A 27,526-nucleotide genomic window follows, 5' to 3' on the forward strand; every position below is an offset into this window, starting at 1 on the left:
ACCGCATTAAAGTGGCGTCATCTGGTAAGCGGAAGAGTCTCTAAACGTGGCCTCTGAGATTGAACAGGCGCGCGCCGCACAATCTCAAAGGTCACGCTTTCAAAGCTTGCAGCTAGAAATTAAAAAATAATTTCGTAACAAGATCCAAAATAAGTAAAGACAGAAAACCTTGTCTACTTACATATTTATTTTGACGTGTAATAAGTAAATCCGCTGAATCTTACAAAGAGGCTGCTTTTGACACAAAGCATTGTAGGTCGAAGCCAGTCGAAGCAAACCCCGGTTTGAATCACCGCGCTAGCGCTAGCAGTGCCTCTTGCGTTTATGTCAGCGTTTGTTGCTCTTCTGAATCTCAACATACTCTACTGCATGTTTTAGTCTACGTGCGATAGTTGTTTCGGCCAATCATCGTTTACACAGCAGCGCATTGCTTTTTCCCGCCAAATGGAGTTTCCACGGGGCTGAGCGCGTGTGGGCTCTGTCTTGCAAGAAAGTTTGCGATGTTAAAATCTTGAAAAGTTCCTATTAGGGTCACTACAACTCAAAATTCTCTCTCGTTCGTTCTCCTGATGTGTGCGCAAGAGCGCTGCCAAACTTCAGGAATGTGTGTGTCAACGTAGATTGCCGTGCTTTAGTGTTGTGCTGCGTAGCTCACCGTTGGTGCAGTGTTCATTGGTGAGGCCGAGCCTGTCTCTGACGCGATGCCTTGCACTCCTTCCAAGAAAATGAAGCAGTGTAAGTTTTCAGCTTCATGACGGTTCCATTGACGTCAAAAAATTTTGAGTAGCTATTACTACTGTGAACGTATGTCGTCCACTGATGTGTTTTGCGTGATACCGTCAGCTGTGCCATCTCCATCGCAACGTATGCTGTAAGGGGTTAGCTACGAAGGTGTTGGACAAATTGCCATAAATCAACATTCATGATAAAAATTGTTGCAAAATGGGTTAGCAGTTCATGCGCCGTTATGTCCAAACGTACTATACATGTACGAAGCACAGCTGCTCTCTTAAACGTAAATAAATGTAACAACAGTATGCATGTCCCAGAATGACCAAGATTAAATAAGCACCATTCAGGTATTCCTAGCTTTTTCAAAGACTATTGCTGCACCTGACACGGAGTAACGTAGCAAATGCTTGATCAGTGTTTGCTCAGCTGATCACGGCTCTGGTCATGTAAACGTCCGTCCCATAAGTGTCAGCTTATGGGACGGACAGCACTATATGCTATTTCATTCAAATGCTGTCTACAAGATAGTTGTGTCCCGAGTCGGATCCGTGTTTAAAATATCATTTGCATGAAAGTAAAAGCTCCTCTCAGCCCCTCTACATGTCTTTGCAAGCCATCATAACTCGATCATAAAAAGGTATACTTAGGTGAATCCCAAACACTGTACTTATATTTTAATAGCTTTACCCCAAAATGTAGCACACATCAACATGCAGTCGTTTTATCAAAAGGGAGGTTTCGCACGCCTGATATTACTAGTGGCCTGCAGAATGAATGCATATGCGCAAATATTTTTGCAGGCTGTGTACTCACTCACACTTATTGGCATTCGCTCTCGTTCTTTTTCATGGCCACTCATGCTCACCAACATTCACATGCATATATAGTCACTTCCATTCACAGTTACCCACTCACACTCACCTGCCATGATGGCTTAGTGGCTATGGAGTTGCACCACTAAGCACAATGTCACAGGATTGAACCCCAGCCATGGCAGCCGCATCTCGATGAAGCCGAAATGCAAAAATGCCCAAGTTCCCTGCATTGGGGCCACATTAAAGACCCCCAGGTGGTCGAAATTAATCCTGAGTCCCCCAATACTGTGTGCCTCATAATCAAATTGGGCTTTTGATGCATAATACCCCAGAATTCATTCATTCATTCTACTCTCACTGTCTGACTGTCACTCATGTTCATATTCATGTCCACTCAAACTCACCAGCCCTCACTCCCGTTCATTCTCATGTCCACTCACACCCTTCGTCACTCAGGAATGCTCTATTTCATGCCTGCCTGTGAAATGAGCATGGAGCAGATGTGGAGCAACTTTGGGTCCATGTGTTCATGAGTATGCCAACCTACGCTAGTGGCTCTTCTTCATTATATCACCAAGCATTTTGTACTGTGCAGCACGGCTTCCGTTCCAAGCACTTGCGGGGAGTGCCCAGAAGCGTAAGGCAGCTGCAGAACAAGAACCTGTATGCAAGCAGCCACGTCCTGACCAGCCAAGCCCTGGACAGGTGAGGCTTGCACCTGAGGAAACTTGGGACTTGCACTCTTTCGGATAAAAAGTGCTTACTGTTGCTTTGAAGCATGTGAACACAGCTTTCTGTTTTTATCTCTCACAATGAATAAAAATTGTGCAAATCCCACGCATTGTGGGAATCAATGTATGTGAAGAATTTTGCAGGTAATTTTGTAGGAATTTTGCAGCCATTCAGTTAGCTGTACAGTTTTGTTCTGGGTTCTGCAAAGTAATACCAGATGGAAGAACATGTTTGTGTAAGACAAGTAATTGTGTGCGTGATGGCATAAGCAAAGCAACAATGATAGTGGTATGACAGCGATGGCATAAGGACTGATTTGTTGTACTTCACCAAAGAAGTGTTATGGTGCTGTGCTGCATTGGTCATACCATTAATCTGATGCAATGTTTATTCTTATACCATTCACAGGTTATGCCAAAATTAAGCAAATGTAGCGTGAGATGTTAACAAGCAATTATGCAGACCAAGGTGTCATGATGGTTATCTAGGAAAGAATGGTGATAAGACTTGTGTGCACAGAGAAGCACTACACATATCTTAGTATATTTAAGCATTCTGTAGCCCTTGTGTCTGGCGACATACACATTCTGGAGGATTGGCAATGAATGGCCACTTGCTCATTGGCCCAAGAGTGTGGTAGATCAAATATAAGAACTTTAAGAAAATCAAAGAAGCGAATGAACATCATGCACTGTTGCATTAAAAGGGCTATGTGCTTTTTTGATACCTATAAGTCGATACTATATGTACAGGTTTCAGATTGTGATTTAATGTTTTAATAAAGGCCATGGCAACTGCAAGGAAATCTTGGACCACGTAAAAAGCCTAGCTTAAAATAATATAGCTATAAAGAAACCCCTCTGCAAAATTTGGCGTTCGAAATATAAGTGGGAGTGTCATGAAAAGCTTGCAAAAATTGCCATTTTGGATACTGAAAATGACGAAAACACTGCCATTGCCACACACTGGAAGTGACGTGTGACATAATGCAAAATTCCTTGCCATGACCTTTGCAGTCTCAGAGGCCATGCTGCTGCATCCCATAGGTACTCTGGCCACCACAGGGTGCCATGATGAGCCCATTCTTAATGTGAGACACTCGGACTATTGCAGGCTCTGATAGAACCAGCCTGAGTACCCAGCGCATGTATCGTCTTGTTAGGTGCTGTTTAAGCACTGTTAAAAAAAAAAAGCTATACGATTACCAGGTCTGTAGCTTTGCCAAGATTGGTTGAGTGGTATATGCTACTTGTTTATAACAAATTTAGCCAAAGTGGAATTTCGTTGCAGTTGGTTTTCAAGCAGAACATAGGCACACTCACTGGCACTACTTCATCGCTCGAAATTAAACCACACTGCCTAGCCCAACACACCACCACCACCAACAACAAAAAAACAAACAGATATTGATCCTAATAATTGTTTTCATTAATATTTGTTCCAACCAAGGAGGCTTGACAAATTAAAGGAAAACAAAGATTAGTGGGTGAGGAGAACAGCACTGCTTTACCTCCTTCATGGAGAGCAAGAGAATTAAAGGCAGTAGTAACAAACACATCAAGCAGAATGCCACCGATTCACTGGAGAAAGACCGGTTGATGTACTCAATAAAGGGAGGATTGTCGCAATGCACAGGAGTTTCATGTGTAACTATTCCATGTGGATTATGACCACATAAAGCCAAAAGACAATGAAGCCAATGAAAGTGCGGGGAAATTACGTAGTTGAAATTGGAATGTAGAAAGTAATGAGGGGGATTGAAAGTGGACGATAAGGTAACTTGTCGGCGGTGGGAGCCGAACCCACAAACTCCGCAACCACAACCTTCTCTGGTTTATTCATTGCAAGGGTCTCGAATCTGATAGCCTTGATGTCATTAGGTAGCAAGCGAGGGTTTCTTAGCCATGTGCCTTTTCTCCTAAAATCACATGTTACGTGACGCCATTGGGCTAAAAAGGATGTTCCACATCCTCCCACCATGGTTCTGAGTTACGGCGGCTAACACTCCTAGGGCTAGATCTAGTAAACATAAATACCCAACTTAGTGGATGAATTGATAGCTGTCACCGTAGGACAATTGGTAGTGCAACGCTTGCATAATGCAAAGGTTGTGTATTCAGCTCCCACCGGTGACAAGTTAATTTTTTGTCTACTTTCATTTCCCTTTTTTTCATTAATTTATACATTACAATTTCAACTGACTTAATTTCCCCGGTGCTTTCTTTGGCTTTATTGTCTGTTGGCTTTATGTGGTCATGATTAACAAAATCAAGCACCTCGGTTCCCCTTCTTTTCTCGTTTATTCCATGTGGAGAAAGACAGCAAATGACAAAACAAAGTGGCGACCTGTTCAGGGAAACTAGAGGGAGTCAGCATGCAACTTGTAATGTCAAAGTTCTGGTGAGCCATTGGTTCATGACACTTGCACTTTGCCTCAGCGATGTGCCCCTAAAGCATAGTGATACACAGTGGGTATTGTCGACTTCTGGTTGACTTGAACCGATTGTGTTTTGCTTTGAAATTAAATTTACATGCAGTGCTCACAGTTTCAAAAGGGTGCAATTACTGCAGCTTGTTCCTTGCATACACCTGCAGTGCGAAATGAGTAAAGTACAGTCCTGGTACTAGTCATGATTCTTGCTGCACCTATGTTGGTACGAGATAACCGTCCATGTGGTTGCAGTTGCCACTGAACTAGTGTCAATGTTGCAATCTTTATCATCCCTCGCCTTCCTTTGTGCAGCCTCGTAAAGCTTCCACACAACCCAGATTTTTAGGAGAAACGTTTTATTCTGCTCCTTCCCTCACACACACATGCAGATGCATGTGTTCAGAAAAAAGCTGTAGCAGATGATCTGCAGTCTCAGTATGAAGGGCACTGTTGGCTTGAATAAATTTTGACATTTATTACATCTGTGGTTCTATATGTACATGTACTATTAAGTATAAGCTCAGTGGAATATGCTTAGGTATTCCTGATGATGTCACATGGAAAGCCAATGAGAATGCTCGCCTAATTGACATCACTAACTTATCTTATGTAGAATAGGTAGATGCAGCTGAAAACACAGAGGGCAGCGCCGCTCCATCCTATAGCGACGCAAATGTTTAAAACCTGATAATAAATTAAGTGGTTTATTCAAAGCATGTAAATTTGCCCCTTGAGGATCACAAGAACTTACCTTATTGACCCAAAGCATGTTTACAAAAACGACAAGATCATTTCAGGGTCCCATTGACTAACCAGCTGCCAAATTCTCATTGCAAGCCAGCTTGAAGTGAACAAAATGATCTCTTGACATAGATATTACTTACTTGATGCACCACAAAAGCAAGTATCTATTTGCCATGGATTAGCAGTGTTACAACATATGGACTGGTGTGGTTACAAATACCACATGTATAGCCATTTGCTGCATCCGTTGTAACTTTTCAGCTACTGTAGCTTTTGAGGTGCTGTAGTGGAAATCGAACGAAAAGTGTATTCAAGCAACTGAAGTTAAGCTATTACTTCTTGCCAGTGTTCCAGTTATAATCAGCATTAGTGTTTTTTATTAGACATTTTTGCTCTGCAATACCATGCGCTCATTCTTTTTCCTGCTTAGATTTAATATTCTCGCTTCCCTTACATCCTTCCACCTTTCTTAAAAGCTGCTGCCTGTCATTATCTTCAAGAATTGTAGTCCTACCTGCATAGTTCTTAGCAGTTCTCACTTCATTGTAAGCAATACATTTAGTCACGTAGTGTTGCTATGGACCAGTATTCCTCATGTCCAAGGACGAAGAGGCCAGTGATGTGAAGACGACGACAATTTGCGGCTAGTCCAGGCTGTTGCCTTTTGGCCAAGTGCAGCGTATCGATCTATAAATATACTTGTATATAGTGTCGCGTCTGCATCTTACCATGTAACATATTTGACGGAGGTGGATGTTCCCTGTACCTCGTCATGGAGCTTTGTAATGGATGGTACGTCGAGCCTTCCATCATGGCTCCTGGGGACGGCAGTTCGACTCAACTGGCTCTGACACGTGCTGTCACTCCAACGACCTTCATCACACACTCCCCTCCCGGTGGTCCTGGCATATTCTCAGGAAAAGATGGGGAAGGTGTCGAGGACTGGATCAGCCTGTATGAAAGTGCCAGCACCAATAACAGGTGGGACCCTACTATCATGCTCGCCAACGTAGTATTTTACCTTGGTGAGTCACCTCGAGTATGATTTAGGACGCATGAAGACAAGCTAACAAATTTGGGATACGCTTAAACAAAAGCTGCGTGACTTGTTCGGCAATCCGTATGGCCACCAACTTGCTGTGAAGAAGGCGTTATCCACCCACATGCAGATCTCAACAGAGCCCTACGTCATGTATATTCAACATGTCTTGGCTCTGTGCTGCAAAGGTGACGCACACATGACTGAGCCAGACAAGTTTTCCCACATTCTGAAAGGGATTGCCGATGACGCAAAGAGTGCTGCCATCTTGAAGGAAAGGAAGGAAAAACTTTATTGCTCTATTTACAGCTTTCAGCGGTTAACAGAGGTCTTCATGTTTTACTGAAGTCTCCGTCATCTTGAGTGGTCGGCGCCCCTATTCCAGAGCACCGCTGAGCCTGACTCACAAAAGGTGATTTATCGACCAGCAGTTTGCCCGCCTACTAAACTCCGTGGTGACGTCTTCCTGTGCCGACGCTCCCCGTTCCAACAACACTGGCGATGTTACTCGAATCGTCCGACGAGAGATTGAGGTCGCCTCTCCGACTGCCTTCGAATCCAGCTCTCTCAACACACCTGCAGTCATGGTTTCCCTGATTCAGGCAGTCGAACATCAAGAGTTCGCCAACATGGGCCTTCACTATGTGTGTTCTGCCCATCACCCTGACGCCCGCCTGGATTCTTCGATTCCACCATGTCCCGCCTTTTTGCAACCCATCTTGGTTTGGTGCACAGCTGACGACAAGCCCATTTGTCTTCATTGCCATTGAACCGGGCACATTTCTCACCACTGTCACAGTTGCTGGAGTTGCTGGAGTTCCTCAGCCCAGAGCACCTATGCTGGCTCCTCTCAACTAAGTGGCTTTTCTTGTCCCTATGCCACACGATCCAACAATGCCGTCACTGGACCTCCTGCATAGGAGCACTCCTATTCACGGTCACCTTCACCCCAATGCCGACACTGTCGCTTGCAGAGAATGAACTTACAGAGAATGATTGCACCTGATTTGCTGTCCAAGCATGCTGATAAGCTCTACGACGTTCTGTTTTTGTGCCACGATATGTTTTACTTTAATGATCGTCTTATGGCTCAAACAACAGCTGCTAAACTTCGCATAAACACCGGCAATGCCCCTCCTATTCATCGCCGCCCGTACCGAGTATTGCCGGCTGAGCGTCAAGTTATCAACAAAGTTTGCAAAATGCTTGCCGAGAAATATTGAACCTTCGTGTAGTCCTTGGATGTCACCTGTTGTCCTGGTGAAAAAGAATGATGGCTCATGTGTTTTTGCATGGATTATCGGCACTTTAACAGAGTTGCAGAAAGGGACGTGTATCCCCTACCTCGCATCGATGATGTCCTTGATTGCCACGACAGTGCTCGCTATTTCTCTTCTATTGACCTTTGCTCCGGCTACTGGCAGATTGCCCTGGACAATCTGGACCGCAAAAAAAAAAACGCTTTTGTAACACCAGACGGTCTTTATCAATTCAAAGTGATGCCTTCGGTGTATGTAACACCCCAGCCACATTTGAGCGCATGATAGACTTCCTTCTTCACAGTTTCAAACGGTCCACATACCTGTGCTACTTAGACGATGTTATAATATTCTCCCCCACATTCGTCACACACCTCGAGCGCCTCTCATCAGTCTTGGACGTTCTTGTTGAGCCGGTCTGCAGCTAAATGCCAAAGTGCCACTTTGGCCATCGCCAGATTACCATGCTTGGACAGCTCGTTGATGCAAACGGACTGCAACAGGACCCGGGCTAAATCCGTGCTCTTAAGCACTTTCCTGATCCCAAGTGTGTCAAGGATGTCCGCAGCTTTATCAGCCTCTGCTCGTACTTTCGCTGCTTCATGAAAAATTTTGCAGCTGGCTTTCCAACAGGCCTACGACATGGTAGAACGACAGAAAGCTGAGCTAGTTGGTAAGGACATGGCAGAGAGGCTCAGCCTCTCTGTCCCGACGTGGCAGTGGCCCGCTGCATGCTAATGCATGCCCTTAAGGACCACAATAAAGTTTGTCCAACCAACCATCCATCACACAACCTCTTACTGACATTTTGAAGAAAGGTACCTTTTCAAGTGGGGTGATGACGAGGCTTCTGCATTCTTGCATCTAATCAACTTTCTCACCACACCCCTTTCGACTCATTTTGATCCTTCTGCCCCTCCCCACCAAAGTCCGTACGGATGGCAGTAGCCACAGAATCGGCGCAGTACTAGCACAACCTCAGTGCGGCAAGGACCGTGTTATTTCTTATGCCTGCAGGCTCCTCTCAACCTCTGAGTACAACTATTCCACCACTGAGGGTGAGTGTCTGGCCCTAGTGTAGGCGGTTGCGAAGTTCTGCCCGACTCATTTCGGTCGTCACAGACCATCACGCGCTTTGCTGGTTGTGCTCGCTGAAATATCCTACAGGACGACTTGGTCACTAGGCCTACAAGAATGTTCATATTCTGTCATATACAAATCTGGTTATCTCCACGAGGACGCTGACTGCCTGTCCCAATACCTGGCTGGCCAGCCTGACAATGCCGATCGTAGCACTGCCAACGGCATTTTCTGTGTGTCTGCCTACACTAACATCGCCGATGAGCAATACCGGGACCCATCGCTACGAGCACTCAAGTGTCTGCACTCTTCACCCTACCAACGCCTCTTTTAACCGATACGTCCTCCAGGACGGCATTCTGTACTGAAGGAACTTCCTCCCTGATGGATCTGGCCTTCTTGTCATGCCCAAAGATCTATGACTTACTGTGGTCTTTGAGCTCCATGATGCACCCACGGCAGGACACCTTGGAGTATCTTGCACGTACGACTGCGTTTGCCGCCACATTTATTGGCCTGGTATCGCTTGCTCTGTCCACCGCTATGTTACTGCCTGTGATTCCTGCCAGCATCGGACAATGCTTCAGGTGTTGCCGGGCAGTCATCTCCAGCCGATCACCGTCCCTGTGGAACTGATCTTCCGTGTCAGATTAAATCTCCTCGACTCCTTTCCCACGTCATCCTCTTGCAACAAATGGGTAGTCATTGTAACTGATTACGCCACCCGTAAGCCATCACATGAGCTCTCCCAACCAATTGCGCCACTTACGTCGCTGACTTTCTCTTGCATGACATCATCTTGCTTCATGGCACCCCGCGACAGCTGCTTACTGACCATGGTTGTAACTTTTTATTGAAAGTTATCTCAGACATTGTATGTTCCTGCTACACTCAACACAAGCTGACCACGTCATGCCATCCTCAAACCAATGGATTGATGGAGCGGTTCAAATGTACCCTTTCAGACATGCTGTCCGTGTATGTTTCAAAGGACCATAATGAATGAGACATTGTCCTTCTTTACATCACATTTGCCTCCAACTCTTCTCGCCATGGCACCGTGGCATTTTCGCCATTTTATCTATTGTATTGCCGCGAACCGACCTTGCCCTTGATACTTCACTTTCTCCTGCTGCTACCCCAATAAGCAAGTATGTGTGCAACGCCAACTCATTGGCCGACCATGCACACCAGCTTGCACGTACTCGACTGACGGCCTCAAACTACTCAGCAGCATCTGTACAATGCCCGCCACCGTGACATACAGTTCTTGCCTCGTGCTCGTGGTCACCCTCTCATCATGTGGCACTTTCAGAAAAGCTCCTTTCCCAGTACTCGGGCCCCTATTGGGTGCTGCGCAGGTGATGCCAGTGACCTACGAAATTGCTCCGGTTAGTTCTACCTCACCCTCTACTCTAGCATCCAGTGATGTTGTGCTCGTCAGTAAGCTCCAGGCACTGCTTCTGAGCCTGGCCCTTAGATGCTCCAGGACGGCGCTTTTGCCACCCGGGGTAGTGCTGTGGACCAGTATTCCCGATGTCCAAGGACAAAGAGGCCAGTGGTGTGAAGACGACGGCGATTTGCAGCTAGCACGGGCTGTTGCCTTTTGGCCAAGTGCAGCATATAGATCTGTAAATATACTTGTGTGTAGCGTCGCTTGCCATGCCACTTATTTTAAAAGAGAAAAAAATGACATGGCGGGGCACTGCAGCTTTCTTACGAGAGAGTGAATAGTGTTTGTGGTTTTGTGCAGGGGACATTTAGACCATTCGAGTTGAAAGCAGGCATGACTCTGGCACCAGCTGTACCTGCCGGCGTTAGAGAACGCTTCGACCACCTGCTCATGGACCGCTTCCTGCAGTCAGAGGTCAGCCACAACAGCCACTAAGGCCTGAATAGACCTCATCAGTTTTCATTGATCAGCACAGCTGTATTGGAAATCATAGAAGCTATTAATGTGGATATTCACCCACCGTTGTATGTGCTGGAATTACTGAAGTCCCTAGTTGAAATGCGCACTGCTTGCCATCATCTGGGTTAATGTTAAAGAATGTGCAAGCTAAAGGAGTTCAAAATAATCCGGAGCCCTCCATCACATATGGTATACTTCAGAACCCTCTATGCAGTTTCGGGGTGTTTAAACACCAAAGTTTAGCTATTGACATGCTGAACATGTCCATACAAATATTGTTCTGTTTGCAGATTAGCCACAAGTATCTAAGGCAGTAGTGCTAAATATGTTCAGTTATAGCAGTTAAAGTTCAGGGTGCTCTAGTGTTTCCACAGTACAACATTGGCTCTAAATGGTATGCACTGGTAGGGACATTTAAAGGGGCCTTGAACCACTTTTTATCAAAGTGGAGAAAGACATTTGAAGTGAAACTAGGCTATGTCAGAAATACTTTGCTGCACAAAGTACTTCAATGCATTCAGCAGAAGCGGAGTTATTGGAAATCAAACACGGCCTCTGCTGTGCTCCCACTCCTTTTTCAATGCCTTGCACTGTGAAGGCTACGGCGCAGTGGGGCATGCCCACAAAACCCCGCTTTCTAATTGTCGCCTTGGCACCCAGTTCAGATTTCATTCTGAATGTTAACATAAGCCAAATGCCACAGAGCTACAGTGCAATTAGCCAATGGACTTGTGGCAGTAACCCACAATGGCCGCTATATCTACACTCTGTAGCTGACTGCAGCTACCAATAGCAGTCATGTGTAGGAATCCACTTTATTACGAAATAAGGCGTAAAGCCTGCCTCCTTAAGAAAATAAGGAGGCAGGCTTCTGTTGAAAAGAGAGTTTTTGAAAGAAAGGTGACATCGCGATCTACTTGTGAGCTCCAAGCACCGTGTACAACAGCGAAACTTGGCTGAGATGTTCACAGCAGCGTATGCTATCCACGGACTATGTTATATCACCAAGCCCGAAGAATGGTTCAGGGCCCCTTTAAGTGCTACAAATTTGCCTTTTAGGTTCTTGGCCAGTGCAGTAACATAGTATCACCAATGATTCCATGCAAATAACTGAAAAAAACTCAGCTGGCTAATTCAACATTGATTTTATTGTAGGAGCCATCTCTATCTGTTATGTCACAGTATGTACATTGCAAGTAACATATCAAATAAAAATTAAAATCCAGAACCACCAAAAATCAGCAGGCCTGCAGCAGGAACAAAAGTGTTGAATGACCCGCCGTGGTTGCTCAGTGGCTATGGTGTTAGGCTGCTGAGCACGAGGTCGCGGGATCGAATCCCGGCCACGGCGGCCGCATTTCGATGGGGGCGAAATGCGAAAACACCCGTGTGCTTAGATTTAGGTGCACGTTAAAGAACCCCAGGTGGTCAAAATTTCCGGAGTCCTCCACTACGGCGTGCCTCATAATCAGAAAGTGGTTTTGGCACGTAAAACCCCAAATATTATTATTAAAAGTGTTGAATGAAAGTTTGTCAGATGGGATCATTAGGCTGTGGCATGGTGTGTTTCCAGTGTGCTGCAGAAATCCAGTTCAACCCTCGAAGAGAACAGTGGCATCGGCATGTTCGTGAACCTCGATCAGCACCTCGAGCCAAGTTGCTCCAGTTTTGCGAAAATGTGCGGCCTGCATACTGGGGAACCTGGCGCCGACGAAGTCACACAGTGTCGGGGCGCAATCCCTGGGCAAAGGACCAGGTGAGTGTTGGCACATTTCCCCAGGCAGCCTAATCAGGCTTAAGGGATTACTGTCGTGATATTCTCTACTTTTCACTTTTGCATTAGATGAAGGTCCTGGACCTCAAACCCCAAGAAAAGTATACTGGCAAGCCTCAAAGTGCCCTAAATAATTTACTATATGAGCTTTTCTATGAACAAGCTTCCGTATGGTTATGCAGAAGGTGGGAGCAGAACGTCACATTTTGGCTCTCGCTACTGCTCACTCAGTCTGCTGTGCTGCTACTGTACTTGTTGCCCAGCCTTATGTAGCAGCATAACAGCCCACGATGCGAGGCGCCTTCAGGCACCGTTATCCTGTACCTTCGATACAGGTTACCAGGATAGATAAAGTCAATTTCACATGTGCCTTGCACATCATGCCCTGCATGTATACTGACTTTAGAACTTGCATCTTCATCAGGTGTACATAAATGGATGCATTGCCTGAAATGTCACGTGGAGCACTTGTTACCATGTCCACCAGCACACTGACGATTCTCTTGCAGCAAATGCATTTGTTTGTTAATTTTATGCTTTCTTTTTTTCTGTGTCCTCCAAGTGATTCTAGTGTCGATGTAAGGAAACAGACATCATAAATTTATAAATGCAGGCGAACAACAGCATCAAATGTTTCTAAGGCCTGAACCACATTGGTTCCACCAAGCTGTGGAGAGGCACTACGCATTTTGCTTGCTGTATGCAAGCATAAATGTGCAGCACAATAAACGCACTTGTTGCTGATTGCTCATTACATTAGCATTTGTTTGTTGTGTTGTCTTTTTCTTCCTTTAGTTTCACATTGCCTTGTGTACTTTTATATTGTATGTACACTTTCATAATGAAGCCCATAGATGCAACTGGTAGAGGTGATGTAAGGTTGTGGACTCGTCTCTGTGACCTAGAAAATAGTGGCCCCCTAAAGAATGTCCAACAGATATTCGTGGTTCTGTTGTACACCTTCCTTTTTAATCAATATGTACGAGGGTTTGTCCCCATTTGGCAATGACTACTCTTCTCACACAGTGATAAGAACAAAAATATTTCAAGAAGGAAAGTGCCATGTCACAGCATACCACTAATAACTTTCCACATAGAGTCTTGGCAACTATTATTGCTGTTCACTTAATATTTTAAAAAAAGCAAAGGTGTATTGCAGAAAAAAACTAAAGCTTTCCTGTAGTGAAAGGTAGAACACTGAGGTATTTCTGTATTTCTGTATTCTGTAGGTGTTTCTGTATTAGGCGATTGTTGGTAGAATATGTTGAACACCTAGAGACATAGAAAAACCTCTTAATCTGTGAACCTGCTGTTGCAAGGTCGTCATAAATATGCCTTGCCCCCAATATTGTAGTCACATCACCTTGTCTACGTAAATAGTAAAACAATTGCATCTTAGGCCACACATGTAGCTTTCATCACTTGATTTCCAGCTGCTCACAGCACATAAATTTTACAAATCGTGAGTCCTGCTTATGTGCCTTTTGCCGCCACAGTATTGCACTTCGGGCAGTATTGCACTTCGGGCACTTTACGAAAGACACCTTTTCTCATTTGTAAAATCTGTACAATTTGAAACAGACACTGGACTACGAGGTGGACAGTGAAGCTGAGTGGGACGAGGAGCCCGGCGAGAGCTTGTCAGGCAGCGAGCCAGAGAGCGAGCCTGATGATTATGAAGTTGACAATGAAGTCTTTGTGCCTCACGGGTACCTGTCTGAAGATGAAGAAGAAGGCGGTGGCCCTTCAGCTGCTGCACTTCAGGTGCGGCAGCTGGAACTCCAGGATGAGCTGCGTGAGAATGGTGCTAAAGGTCCAAGGCTGCAGCCTCTGGTGGTCAGTGGGCCGGACATTGGACTGCTGGCACGCTTTGCGGCCGTGCGGTTGAAGCCAGGACCGTTGCGTCCCAGCTGGCTAGAGGAAAGTCTGCCCGATGATGGTAAGTGTCACTGGCAACACTTATGACGTTTTGCATGAAATTTGGACAGGCTAAATTTTAGAATTCATAAGGAACAACATATGTTTATCGTGAGCATGAGTTATCTTGAAGTGAGGCCAGAAAGCGAAAGCAGGCGTGTATCTGTGTTATGACAAAACTGCTTCTGCACCCATGGCCAAGTGCACCAAACTAAAATAAAAATAAGCTTGCTCTATAGAACACCAGATAAATGCCCACATTAGACAACTAGTGATTGTCATACAGCATCACGAGTTGCAAGTACACATTGCATGCTGTGCTTATGGTAGGCAGAAAAAAAAAAAGAAAGAAAGATGGAGCTTTTTTAAGTGATGAATAGACATGGCAGCATGTTGTTGACTTCCTGTCCAGTGACTCGCATTTAAGTATGGTGCTACTGCTACTTCATGTGAGGCTAGTCTGTTTTTCAAGTGAGAACAATGGTTGTCCCTTTGTCCTGAACCTCCGTAGTACAAAATTTGCCAGATGTTTGTGTTTATGCAAGTAAAGGATGCAGGTATCCACAAAGATGGACAACAAGACAACAGTGCATAGTCTTGTGACATTATTTATTACCAGCATTGGAAAGAAAAATGTATAATCATGGCATCCTACCAGTACCAACATATGGGGCAGAAACTTGGAGGTTAACAAAGAAGCTTGCAGAGGTCTTGCATCTGACAGGAGTACCGGCCACCATGGTTTCAGGCTTAGGGAGCCGCCAGGCCGCATCAACCACCACCTTGCATAGTCTAGCATGCCATTGCGCACATGCTCAGGCCACAAAAAGAAGTGCAAACGTTGGGGCAAACTGGTCCTTGGTAAAGGCCACCTCCTACAACCTTTGCGAATGGAAAAAGGGAGAGGCGTAGGGACGACAGGACAGGTGAACGCCCGCACATATACGCCAGTGCACACCTCCATCCCTGCTTGCCTGAGGAGCAGTGAAGGACCATGGAATGAGTGATGGAACGAAAAATGTTAGACGTAACCTTTGAAAACAGAAATACAGCAATGTGGATCAGAGAGCAAACAGTAGTCTATATTCTAGTTGACATTAAGAGGGGAAAATGTAGCTGCACAGGGCCACGTAATGTGCAGGGCAAATAACTGGTGGTCTATTAAAGTTAAGGTATGGGTGCCAAGAGAAGGGCAGCGTAGCTGAGAAGGGCAGAGAAATAGGTGGTGTGATGAAATTAAGAAGTTTGTAGGCGTAAGGTGTGGTCAACTGGTGCAAGACAGGGTTTATTGGAGATCACTAGGTGAGGCCTTCATCCTGCACTGGACATAAAAAATGATGATCTTTTTAAATTTCCAAGGAGTCTTATTTTTCTAAATGCATGAAGGCAATAAGCTTCTGCACGCATGCATAAACATTGAAAGTAGTTGCATTTATAAAGTAATATTCTGTTTAAAAATTGTCAATTTATGAAGTAAACAAGCCATTTGAAGCCAGGAGAAAGTTTTGACAAAATGAACTAGTATACTTGCTGCTCCCATAAACACTATTGCTAGAGTGCCCTCTAATAAGTTCTGTAGTAAACCCTATGTTCTTTAGGACTGTCCCTGAAAACATCTCTCTGCATGTAGCCCTGCAGCTGCTGGGTCGACTGGTGCATGGACGTGCCTGCTGCAGCCAGGGGGAGCTAGTGCGTCAGTTCCAATCCAAGTGGGAGGGTGTCCCTGTGGCACGTAGGCAACTGCTGGACGCCCTGCAAGCTCTAGGGCCTGAGCGCCCTCGGGGAGGAAACTGCTGGCGCCTGCCTGCCCCATCCTTGCAGCGGCTTGGCATGCCGCTTTCACGGTCAGTAACGCCCAACAATATGGGCAGCAGGAGCACTGTGGGTTACAAAAAGTATGGCGCATGCCTCACTTGTTGTCAACTTGCTCTACAACAATACTTTTCGTTTGGCAAATTGTTTCAACACGAATGGCAGCTAGCAGCATAAACAGACTGGAGAACACAGGAAGACAACGAAGGCTGGACTGGCACTGTGTTCCAACTCATATTTTAGTCAATAGCCTTATATTTTTTTACCTGACATTTTAGTTCCCTCATCTGATTGAGAGTTGTGCATCTTCGTAATACTCTTAGATCTTTCCATTTAAAGTACCTGCTGGAAGGTCAGAACCAATCCCAAATGTTCACATTGCTAGTTGGCATTCTTATTCTACAATTATGTGTCCACATGATATGCCAAGCCTTCCACTTTCTTTGCACAATCTTGTTTAACTCTTTAAGGGTGAAATCTTTTCTAGAAATGCATGTCCCCAGGGTCACATTTTTATAGCAAATTTAAATTCTTCAGATTGGCTTACTTTAAGGAAACACAAGCAAGGAATCTTTTGGGTGACACGGCGACAAAAATGCCTCGTGTGTGCTGTGTTATGCAGGGTTTAATAAATGGTAAACTGGCCGAATTACTTTTTTACAAATGTAGTAAAATTCAAGCAACCTATTTTTATGTTTTAAATAGGTTTGGCACAACAAGGCCCTGTATTGTGTCACATTCCATTTATATTTTTCGTTCTTATCATGTGTCTCACCGAGGGTATGATCCCAGCAAAGGTGTCAGTGCAGTGACCTCCGAGCTGCGCCTGAACTAATGGCAGAGAGCCAGAAGAATGAAAAATGAAGTGGATTGTTAGGGAATCCAGCCTCAGGGGCACATGGCCATAGGGAAAAGGAGGCATGGCGTGTAAGCATCCACCAGCAAACTTGGTGGTGCACACCCATCATGAAAGCAAAGCGAGTGAGAAGCTTTCTGTAATCTATTGCTGGCTTGCTAGAGAAGATACCATCAGCCCTTGCACACCTTGCAAGCAAAATGACCGCAAACACTCAGTTGATATCTGTTGCTACAGTCGAACCTGGATATATCGAACTCGAAGCGGACAGCAAAATAGTTTGATGTATCGATAATTCTATGTATAGAAATCAGCTTGAGACGCCCCTCGCAGTCGCGACAACTAGTGGCTTATCGGAGCATTCAACAACTGCGAAGTCCACGCATGCAACGTGAAGGCGCACTTTCTAATCTTTGACTGCTTCTTGCTCTGGGAAATAAAGTTGAAAACGCGGCTTTCCATCTTCTCAAGTCTTTCCAGGTGCGACAGTCTGGCGCCCTCCATTTCACAGCAACAACACCGAATCAGGCTGAACGCTGACGCCAGCTCAGTGGTTGTGCACGGGCGCATTTCCTCGTGGGTGCCAGCTATTCCTGCCACAATGTCCTTGTCAGCTAGAGCGACTACAGCTTGAACGTCGCTGTCAGCATCGACAAAATCGTCAACAGTCACTTCGGGCGAGACGGCACCCGGAAAACGGAACATGCAAAATGCCTCGTGCAAATATCCATATTCGTCTGAGGCTTCCAGACATTTGTCTACGGCCGCTGCAAGACCTGCCTTGCAGAAACAGTTGGCCACTGTGTCCTGCTTCATGTCATTCCAGGCACCAGTGATCATCTGAATGGCCCTCAACAGGTCAACCTTCACATCGACTCCCATGCGGAGGTTAATTAGGAGCCACTGAACAAGTCTCCTCCTGTAGCCGACCTTCATTGCCTTTATGATGCCCTGGTACAGTGGCTGCAACCTCATTGTTGTGTTAGGCAGGATAAATTTCAATTCTATATGCTGCAACTCACAAGTGGTGTGATAGGCCAAGCAATTGTCAACAAGAAGGCAAACTCGGTGGCCTGACTTTTCCAATTCAGTGCCCCATGCCTGAAACCATTCAGAAAAAATTTGCCGCGTCATCCAGGCTTTCCTGTTAAAGCCGTAGCGTACTGGAAGCTGCTTGCAGTTCTTGAAGCACCGAGGTGACGTACTGCTTCTAGTCACAGATGGCCTCAGCTTGCAAGATCCATCCATATTTGCTGCAAGCAAAACCGTAACCCGCACTTTGCTCATCTTCCCATCGTGACGTGCCCCCTCGGAGGTCGAGCGTCTTGCATGGCAGCATTTGCCAGAAAAGTTCAGTCTTATCTGCATTGAAGATTTCTGTGGAAGAAAACTCCGTGGTGATCTTCGACCACATCTCAGAAAGCCACTGTTGTATTTCCTGGCTGCTGACAGCTTCACTTTCACCTAAAATAGCTTTTCCTACAATGCTGTGGTGGCTTTTAAACCTCTGCAGCCACCCAGTACCACCACAAAAGTTTTCCTTGCTGAGAGCAGCTGTGAACCATTTCGCCTTTTCCATCAACCTGGGGCAATCCACGGGAATGTTTTTAGCTCAGACCTCCAGAAACCACACATACAATGCTTTCTCAACTTTCTCAAAAGCTGCAGGGCGCGCACGACACGCTTCAGAGCGACTTTGCTCATCTGCTTTGAGCTTGATATCTTCCTTGGTTTTGAGCAGGGTACTTAAAGTGCTTCGTGGAACGCCAAATGCATCAGCCACAAAGGTCTTCTTCTCCCCCTTTTCGACACTCTTTATGATCGCCAACTTGGTTGCAAGGTCCAAATTTTTCCGCTTCTTAACGTTCGCAGCCGCCATAGCTTGCACTACACGACAAAGCCGCACGTCACGCACGCCACCCATGGAACATTCACCACACACAAGAAAAAGCTATGGGCATTCTGTCTGGCACACGCTGATCTGGCTTTTCGGTGCTTGCGTAACCCAAGGTAACCTTTCTATGCAAATGAGGGGGGGTACCTTTACTAGTAGAAATGTGAATAACGCCCACCATTCGCTATAAAAACGCGTAAACCCACAAAAGAGAAATTAAATAAGGTGTATTTTACAGGCACGCCTGTGCGATACACCTCTCCTTTACTTGGCAAACAAAGAACCACGCCAAATGGGCTCGCGCAGGAAGAACACTGCCAAGAACAAGTAAAGAAGCGAAAGTGTAAAATAACGGTTACTGTAGTGGAATGGAACTTTAAAAACAGTAGTTAGCAACAAAGGCACACGGACCGCACGGAGTTGTGTTACTCCGCCAGCCAATGACAGAAGGAAACAAAGTTGTCGTCATGCGACCTTTTCAAAATGGCGTCGTACTTGATACCTGCACCAAATTTGATGAGGTTTGTTGCATTTAAAAGAAAAACAAACTCTAGTGACTGTTGGTGTTGAATTTTTGCTTTATATCGTCAATTTTTTGTTAAAAATTATCAAAAATCTAACATTTTCAGAAAACGAGACTATCAAGTTTACAACTCCGTCTTTCAGCAACGAAAAATGATATCACAATTCTGTGAATTGCATATAATAGTACATGTAAAGCGGACAAAATGTATATGTTACACATGAATCTCAAAAAATTTAGTAATATGGAAATACACCTTTTGCAGAACCCTTGTAAATAACGTAACAAATTCACATAAGATGTAAAATGATATATCGAATTTGTCCGCTTTGAATGGTCTAATGAATGCCGTTTACAGAACCGCGACATCTGTTCTTGATGCAGAGCTATGGATTTGTAAACGTCGTGCTTATATTTTTTTCAAACTGTCGAATATTTGAAAATAATTTAAACAAAATTCAGGCACTAAATCGAAATTCCGCTTCAGACAGTCACTAGAATTTAACTGTCTCTCTCAAGTACAACAAATTTCATTAAAATCGGTCCAGGGGTTAGCTCAGAAAACGTTTTTGCGTTTTACGTGTATTTGAATAGGCCGCCTCAGAGTTGGGCCCGAGCTAAAGCTTCCTTTTAAATTGTATCTGGCTATAGAAGCGTTTTTTTAATTATCTCTGGAAGAAATATGCAAAAATGTATATTTGCAGAAGAATCACAGTTCTTTTGGATCCCTCATTTAATGCTGTAACGAATTAAATGCCACAACCGACTCGTATTGTTATTTGGGAAGTTACGTAGCGATGCGTGGCTGCCAGTCGCGTACAACTGCGTGTGGCGCAGGAAGCTCCGACTCTACACGTACTGCGCCCACCGCGGAAGGTTATAAAAACATTTACATAAACACAGCAGAGAAGTGGCAACATTAAGCGGCTCGAACGATAACTGTAGAAGCGTCATTCAGAACGCACGGAATTGTCCTCCACTTCATGCAGTGTTGTTTTCTCAACTTCCTTTTTAAATAAAAAGATGTTCATCGATGAATATTTTAATAAACAACGGTTACATTTGTTAATTTTCGCTTTTGCATCCTGTTTGGCTGTTGCCTTGGCTCTCTCCCTTAATAATTCGCTAAATTTCTCAAATTCTTGCGACTCTTGTTCCCAGTTGGCAATCTTGCACGAAAATTTAAGAGCTGTACAATTAGAGACAAACCAGACGAGTTAAGAGGTGACAGTCATATTTCCTATGAGTTTCAAGGTTATTGCAGGGATTGATGATGGTTGCTATCTCGCATTATTTTATTTTCCGCCTTATCTAACCCATATCACGGGTGTATGGTTCTGAGGATCTGTCAGCGTCGCGGCAAGCCGTCACTCGAGGAAATAATGAAACAAAAAGAAAAGTTAAATGCAATTGGCATTATCTCTGGCCCCAACTAATTCCACGTGCATACAGACCAGTTGACCACAAACTGAATCCCTTTCCTGGTCCCTGGATCAGTCTAAACGAAGAAGGTTGCACTTATGTAGCAACAACGATGGGCGTGACCGTTGAATAGACGGTAGCAACTGAATGCATCGCGAGTTAATCGCGCGGGCACCGAATTGATAAGAAAACTGGCCATCACATCCCAGGAAATGCCGATAACTACCGCCATCCAAAAGGAGTGAAAAAGGCAGCAAATATTTTTGCTCCACGGAGCAATCCGGGATCAGCGGCTGGTCCCAATCTGCCATTGGAACATACAGCTCACGCTCCCATTCTGCCATTGGAATTCAACATTAGTTTTCCGGATATGGGCTCGCAGACCGGCCCCAGGCTGGGCCAGTGTATGGTCGGCGCTGCGGCGACAGGTAGTGGCTTAGTGACAGTGAATGGGACAGTCGTCAAAGGCTCCACTGAGGGGTGGCGAGGTAGTCGGTGATATCGCGAGGTTGTTTGCCAAGCTGTGGTCGCAGTGCGTTAACGGCGGAACCTCGCAGTCCCATCTCCCGGTATGGGCATCGGCGGTACACATGGCCAGCTTATCCGCACTGATAGCAGAGCAGGCGGTGGTCGGGGGCTCGCCAAATGTCCGTCTTCCTCGCGTAGGTGCGTTGGGCGACGGGTGGGCATGCTGGCGGCAGTGGCTGCGGACGACAGAATTGCGGCACAACAGGGCCCTGGCACGGTCGCAGAGGGGGACCTTGATGGCATACGACTGCGGCGTATGTCATTGCCTCTGGCTGGGGCTGCGGTAATTGTGGTTGCACCTCAGGAACTCCAAGCAATCGCTGCACCTCTTATTTCACGATGTTGGCGATCGAGGCCACTTAAGGCTGCGACGAAGGCAAGACCTTCGTGCACAATGGCCCTGATGGTCTCGCGCAGATCGTCGGGGGCCAGTGATTGAATTCCTGCATAGTTGGTAGAGTTCGTGCGGCGGTTGAATTGCTGGTTCCGCATTTCGAGTGTCTTCTCGATGCTGGTGGCCTCGCGAAGGAACTCTTCTACGGTCTTTGGTGGGTTTCGTATCATTGCACCGAAAAGTTCTTCCTTCACACCATGCATGAGTAGGCGGACCTTCTTCTCCTCGGGCATATCTGGGTCGGCGTGGCGGGACAGATATCTAAGTTCTTCCGTAAAGATGGCAATGTTCTCGTTAGGTAGCTGCACTCAGGCGTTCAGCATAGCTTAGGCCCTTTCCTTGCACACGACACTCGTAAAGGTGCGCAGGAAGCCGCTACAGAACAGGTCCCATGTTGTCATGGTCAACTCTCAGTTCTCAAACCAAATTCTGGCGGCGTCTTCTAAGGCGAAGTATACATGTCGCAGCTTGTCGTCGGAGTCCCAGTTGTTGAAAGTTGCGATTCGTTCGTAGGTCTCCAGCCAGGATTCCGGGTCTTCAGTCGCTGCTCCATGGAAGGTCGGTGGGTCCTGAGGTTGTCGCAGACTAACAGGGGACGCTGGGGCAGCCATTGCGGCTGTCTTGGCAACAATCTTCTTTGTTGTCTCAGGTAGAAGACACGACCACCGTGCGGCTAGCACGCTGGTCTTGGGCGATGTTGGTTTTGTCTTCGGGCTTCAGGCTTGGATCGCAGCTTTGCGGGGGCGTTCGGTGCATGAACGCACAAGCACCTCCACCAGATGTCACATGGTAGTGATAGTGAAGAAAGCAGCCAAACTGGGAAAGACAAAACTAGGGTTTTATTGGGCAAACTTGTCACCCTCAAAAACAGGCTACACTCAAAGAACAGCGACAGCGGTGGACACAGTCGGCGATCGGCGAAAATCTGATCAGCGGGTCAAGCACGTCGGCTTTTATACATCAGTCGTCGAATGTTCCAGAGTAATCGCTTGGACCTGCGTGCCTTCCACAAAGTTCTACATTATTTGCGTCGCGCACACATGCAATCAGATTACACAAGGTTCGGTCACAGACAGCGGATGGAAGCATCGATAACATTCCAGAAACTTCCGATACATGCAGGTGCGTCCTGCGCCGTGCAATAACATTTGTTAGGCGGTGAAACGTGTCGCCCAATAAAGACAAACAAGTACACGTGTCAATATGAACCGGTAACATATGAGCGTTACTGTATTGGATCATTTCTTGTGTTCTCGATGTTGAACATTGGCGTCGAGAAATTGTACATAACCATATCAACTAGGTTCCATTGTATATCCTTTTATGCGAAGCATATTACGAGGGCTCAACCCAGCTCCTCAGGCGCGGCGGTGACCATGAAATCACGTGACACCGTGACGTCACGACAGAGGAGAAGTGGCTTTGGCTCAACTCTTGCAAGACGGGCTGGGTGGGAATCGAACCAGGGTCTCCGGAGTGTGGGACGGAGACGCTACCACTGAGCCACGAGTACAACGCTTCAAAGCGGTACAAAAGCGCCTCTAGTGAATGCGGTGTTGCCTTAGAAACGCGCTGTTTCTAAGGCGTGCGTCTCTTGCTCAGGCGCACATTTCGTTGCCGCGCCGAACGCTGCTTTGCTCGACGCTCACCGCGTCCAATGCGGGGCGCGTAGTCGCTGCCCTGTAGCCCATTGTCTTACACCCCTTGGCGGGTCGACGGGAACGCTGTCGCGTTCCACTCTTGAAGGCGAAGAAGTAATGCATGAGTTGTTTCTTCGTCTAGCCGAACCAAATATAGCCAAGCAACAGCAGTTCACCAGGCTAAACAGTGGTTCAACAACTAAAATAAAGGCTAGTATGCTTCGCATCCTGGGCTTAACCTTACCTAAGCCACAGCCATTTTTTATCAATGCACTGAGATGTTCAAGTACAGTTAATTTGTCCACACTATAGAATGCTGAAATGTTTTATTCAGTCATGTAAAATATTTACTGCCTGTTGAATTTCTTTCATATATATTGTTAAATATTGTGGGGTTTAACATCCCGAAACTGCACAGCAGATCATGAGGGATGCCATAGTGGAATGTTCCAGATTAATTTTGACCCCCTGGGGTTCTTAAACATGTACCCAATACGTGGTACATGAGCATTGTTGCATTCTGCTCCCATCTTAATGTGGCCGCTGCAACTGGGATCAAATCTGCAACCTTGCGCTTAGCAGCACAATCCACTGGACCACCACGGACCACCATGGTGGGCTTTCATGTGTTGTGACCCACTGATTTTGCACTGTACCTTGTACACCTCACACTTACAATAAGCTTGTACAGCTGCAATATGTTAAACTACGGGTGTTCTACAAAATTTTTGAATATGAATTAAATATGAATACCTAGCTTCTAATATTGAAGAATGATAATGATGCATTTATTAGCATGTTTGGTTAGTTTAACATGTTGAAACATCGCACTTACATTGTCAATAGCAAAAAATTAGGCAAGTAAGCCGTTATTTAAAATATTGTGTATAAGGCTAATGTTAACATTGACAATTAAGTAATTCCCTCTAGCTGTTTGTTCTTGCCAACGTGTGCCTTATTATACAATGTCAAACACCCTTAAACTCAGAGGCATGCGCCTCTGTGCCAGCTGCCACTCATCGCATTTGCTATGAAGCAATAAGCTCAGGATTGGGGGTGGCATGCACCCTCGCTGTCAGCAAACGAAGGGTGCGCAAATATTCTAAACTTTCGAATAACGAATCGAATAGTCACTATTTGTAAATGCGATTATGTTAAAGCGATGCTTTGTTTGCCTTTTCCTTCGATTTTCCCATTGCTGCTGCTGCTGCTGCCGCCACCGCCGCCATACGGCAAACTGCGTCGGGGGGTGGTTCAGAGCGTGTATATACATGGAAGGAGTGTGGCAGAGAAGAAAATAGGCGCGAGGAACTCGTTTGGACTGCACCGCATCGAATGTGCGCAATGCTCTCTGGAGCTCCTGGCTCGTCGCCACATTAGTGTCTTGAAGGCTGTAATTATCTGTGACCCTCTGCAAGCGCTTACCTTTCTAGCAACATGCAAGTCCAGAGGGAAGCTAGATAGAATGGAAGAGAGGAGGGCGAGAATAGGTAGAACCGATGCAGTCGTGAAACGCGTGAATAACAGCCTTGCCACTCTATGCTCGGAGTTCCCATACAAATACAAGGAGGGTCTATAGGGAAAATGTGACGTAAGAAGGCAAGGAAATGCTGGATAAACTTAAGTTCAAGGTACGGTACGTTTCTGCTATTTCTGAAAAATAAAACCATGCAAATATGTCTAGCGGGCAACTTACGCAGGGCATGCAAAAGCAGAGTCGCATTCATTAAAGTGCACCGCAGGGTCTAGGCGACACGATAGCAGTCGCACGTGAGAACAACACTTCTATGCCTGCCGCACTAGCTTTGCAGCTATGGCATTGCTCGAGGTTGCGGATTTGACCGAGACAGCCATAATTCAATCGGGGCGAAACAAAAAATGTTCACGCACTTTGATTTAGAGACACATTAAAGAACACCACGGTGCCAAAATTAATCCGGAGTGTGCCACTACACCCTGCCTCATAATCCAATTGTGGTTTTGGCACGTACATCCCCATAATCCAATTCAAGTTTAATGCTTCTGCCAAGGTGCTATGTTCCATGTGAGGCAATGACAATGCTCAGCCCTCTCAGAGGTTAATGTGGTGCACAACATACCTCAAGCAAACACTTCTCGCTTTATGTTTTGTGTAATACGCGGACAAAGAGCAGTGGTACACGCAAGGTAACATTTAACATCAACATCACCGTGAATTATCGTCAATCAGTGCAGAGAGCACAGAAAGCTTCACTTACATCAATTCCCACAGTGCATAGGATCCAACTTTTCAAATATTTCACAACATCAACTGTACCCAAATGAACGTAAAATTGGAGCAAAAGTGCAGTAAATTTCCACACCCATGGGCATAGTATAGACATAAAACTACAGAATTTGCGTAGTGGAGCAGGCTACGTCTCTTAGGTAGCCATACTGTAGAGGTTGTGCAGCGATCATTCGCACTCTCTGAAGAGCCTTGTGCATGCAAAAAAACTACTAGTTGTTTGCTCCTAAGTTTCATTTTTGCTTTTATTAAACTCTCCCTAGTGTACTATGTAATGACAGAAACTTGCTAATTTTAAGAATACTGGGATGTGAACATCGTTTTATATTAGTTGTGATAACGGCTGTTCATTATTCGATAGCTATTTGAAAAGTATTCAATGCGGTCTCAAAAATCGCTATTCACACACCTCTACAGCAAATCCATGCCCCTTGCTACTGAGAAGCCGGCTTTCACGCAAACCTTAGCCGTTCTTAGCTGAGCGCATTTTGCAGGTGAAATTTCGCCCAGCGCCATGACATTATCACAAAATTCAGCACAAAATCAAACACATATTGTTTGATTAGATAGAAGAAAATGCTAAGAACTGTGTTTGCTTCCATACAGCCAGCAATATACGTAGCCAACCAAATATCCAAAATTTTCGCATACCTAGATTTTAATCGAATACGAATATTAAAAATATAATATTCTATATTATTTGACATGTTCGAATATTTGCATGCCCCTAGTTCAAACAAATAAGTAAATTAGGCTTTTGTGCACATTGCATGCGGTCCACTGATGTGATGCAAGTATACATCTTAGTGATGGTCAACCCTGCAGGCCCGCGGGTCCCCTGGACCGTCTTTGGAGCCGAGAGACTGGAAGTCACGCCACCCCGGTTGAGTCACAGCAGTGAAGATGTGGCTCAGTTGCTGCACAACCGGAAAGTGTGATTTTTGCACTAGTGCTTGCAGATTTGTGAACTGCGTGCAAGACAGGCCCATAGGCTTTCCCTAGACTACAATGCAGCGGACTTCAAAGCAGGTCTGCAGTTGTACGGTGCACACTTTTTTGCTGCAGGAGGGAAAATTTGTGCCCTTGGCAGCCAGCAAACCAGCTATTGTGGCACCGTCTACTCTTTGCAGAAAAATACACCACTTAGCAGGAAACTGTGTCAAGTATGCTAGTTCTTGCCATCCTCATATTCCAAAATTTGTTCATTGCTCTTTTAGCAATTGACGCACAAACCTCCCATTAGAACGGGTCTAGTAGCCACAGAGATGGCTTCTCAGTGTATGTTCAGCTCTGCAGGTAAAATTGCGCAACCAGGTAAGCACTCCTTTCACTAAACCAAACAGTAGTTCTACCGAGTGCTTGTGTCACTACTGTCTTTTTATCTGTGCTTTAACTGCAGTAGTTGGTGCTGGTTGGTCCGTTGCAGTACAGACAATGATCTGCTGACTTGTACTTCAATTTGACCTAGAACGCACAAGACACTCAAGATATCTCTTTATCTTACTTCCCCAATTTCTGGTGGGCCATCTGGTGAATGATGTAGCACAGCATAGATTGTTACAGGCTTGTTTTCACCATGGCACAGTTCCTTTGTACTTTTCAAAGTATTGCTGTAGAATTCTTGCGTCTTAAATAAACAGATTTTTCTTGCTGCAGATTTGCTTAGACCAACTGACTACCTTGCAAATTGTAGTGCATGCATCAAGAAATCTTGAAAAATATTCTCCCAAAATGTGAAAAAATTCTGCTTATAAGC

General features: G+C 45.5%; 1 protein-coding gene across 1 annotated transcript; it reads left to right on the forward strand.

The window, feature by feature from the left end:
* Positions 1 to 380: 380 nt before the first annotated feature.
* On the forward strand, positions 381 to 27,425 carry LOC135898559 (chromatin assembly factor 1 subunit A-A-like). The gene is made up of 7 exons (XM_065427576.1): positions 381 to 735; positions 2,143 to 2,252; positions 10,586 to 10,699; positions 12,318 to 12,500; positions 14,100 to 14,457; positions 16,066 to 16,279; positions 26,596 to 27,425. The coding sequence occupies exons 1-7, from the start codon at positions 702 to 704 to the stop codon at positions 26,669 to 26,671; spliced, it is 1,089 nt and encodes a 362-aa protein (XP_065283648.1). The 5' UTR covers positions 381 to 701; the 3' UTR covers positions 26,672 to 27,425.
* Positions 27,426 to 27,526: the final 101 nt, after the last annotated feature.

This window comes from Dermacentor albipictus, chromosome 2 (assembly GCF_038994185.2).
Source record: "Dermacentor albipictus isolate Rhodes 1998 colony chromosome 2, USDA_Dalb.pri_finalv2, whole genome shotgun sequence".
NCBI classification, from domain to species: Eukaryota; Metazoa; Arthropoda; class Arachnida; order Ixodida; family Ixodidae; genus Dermacentor; species Dermacentor albipictus.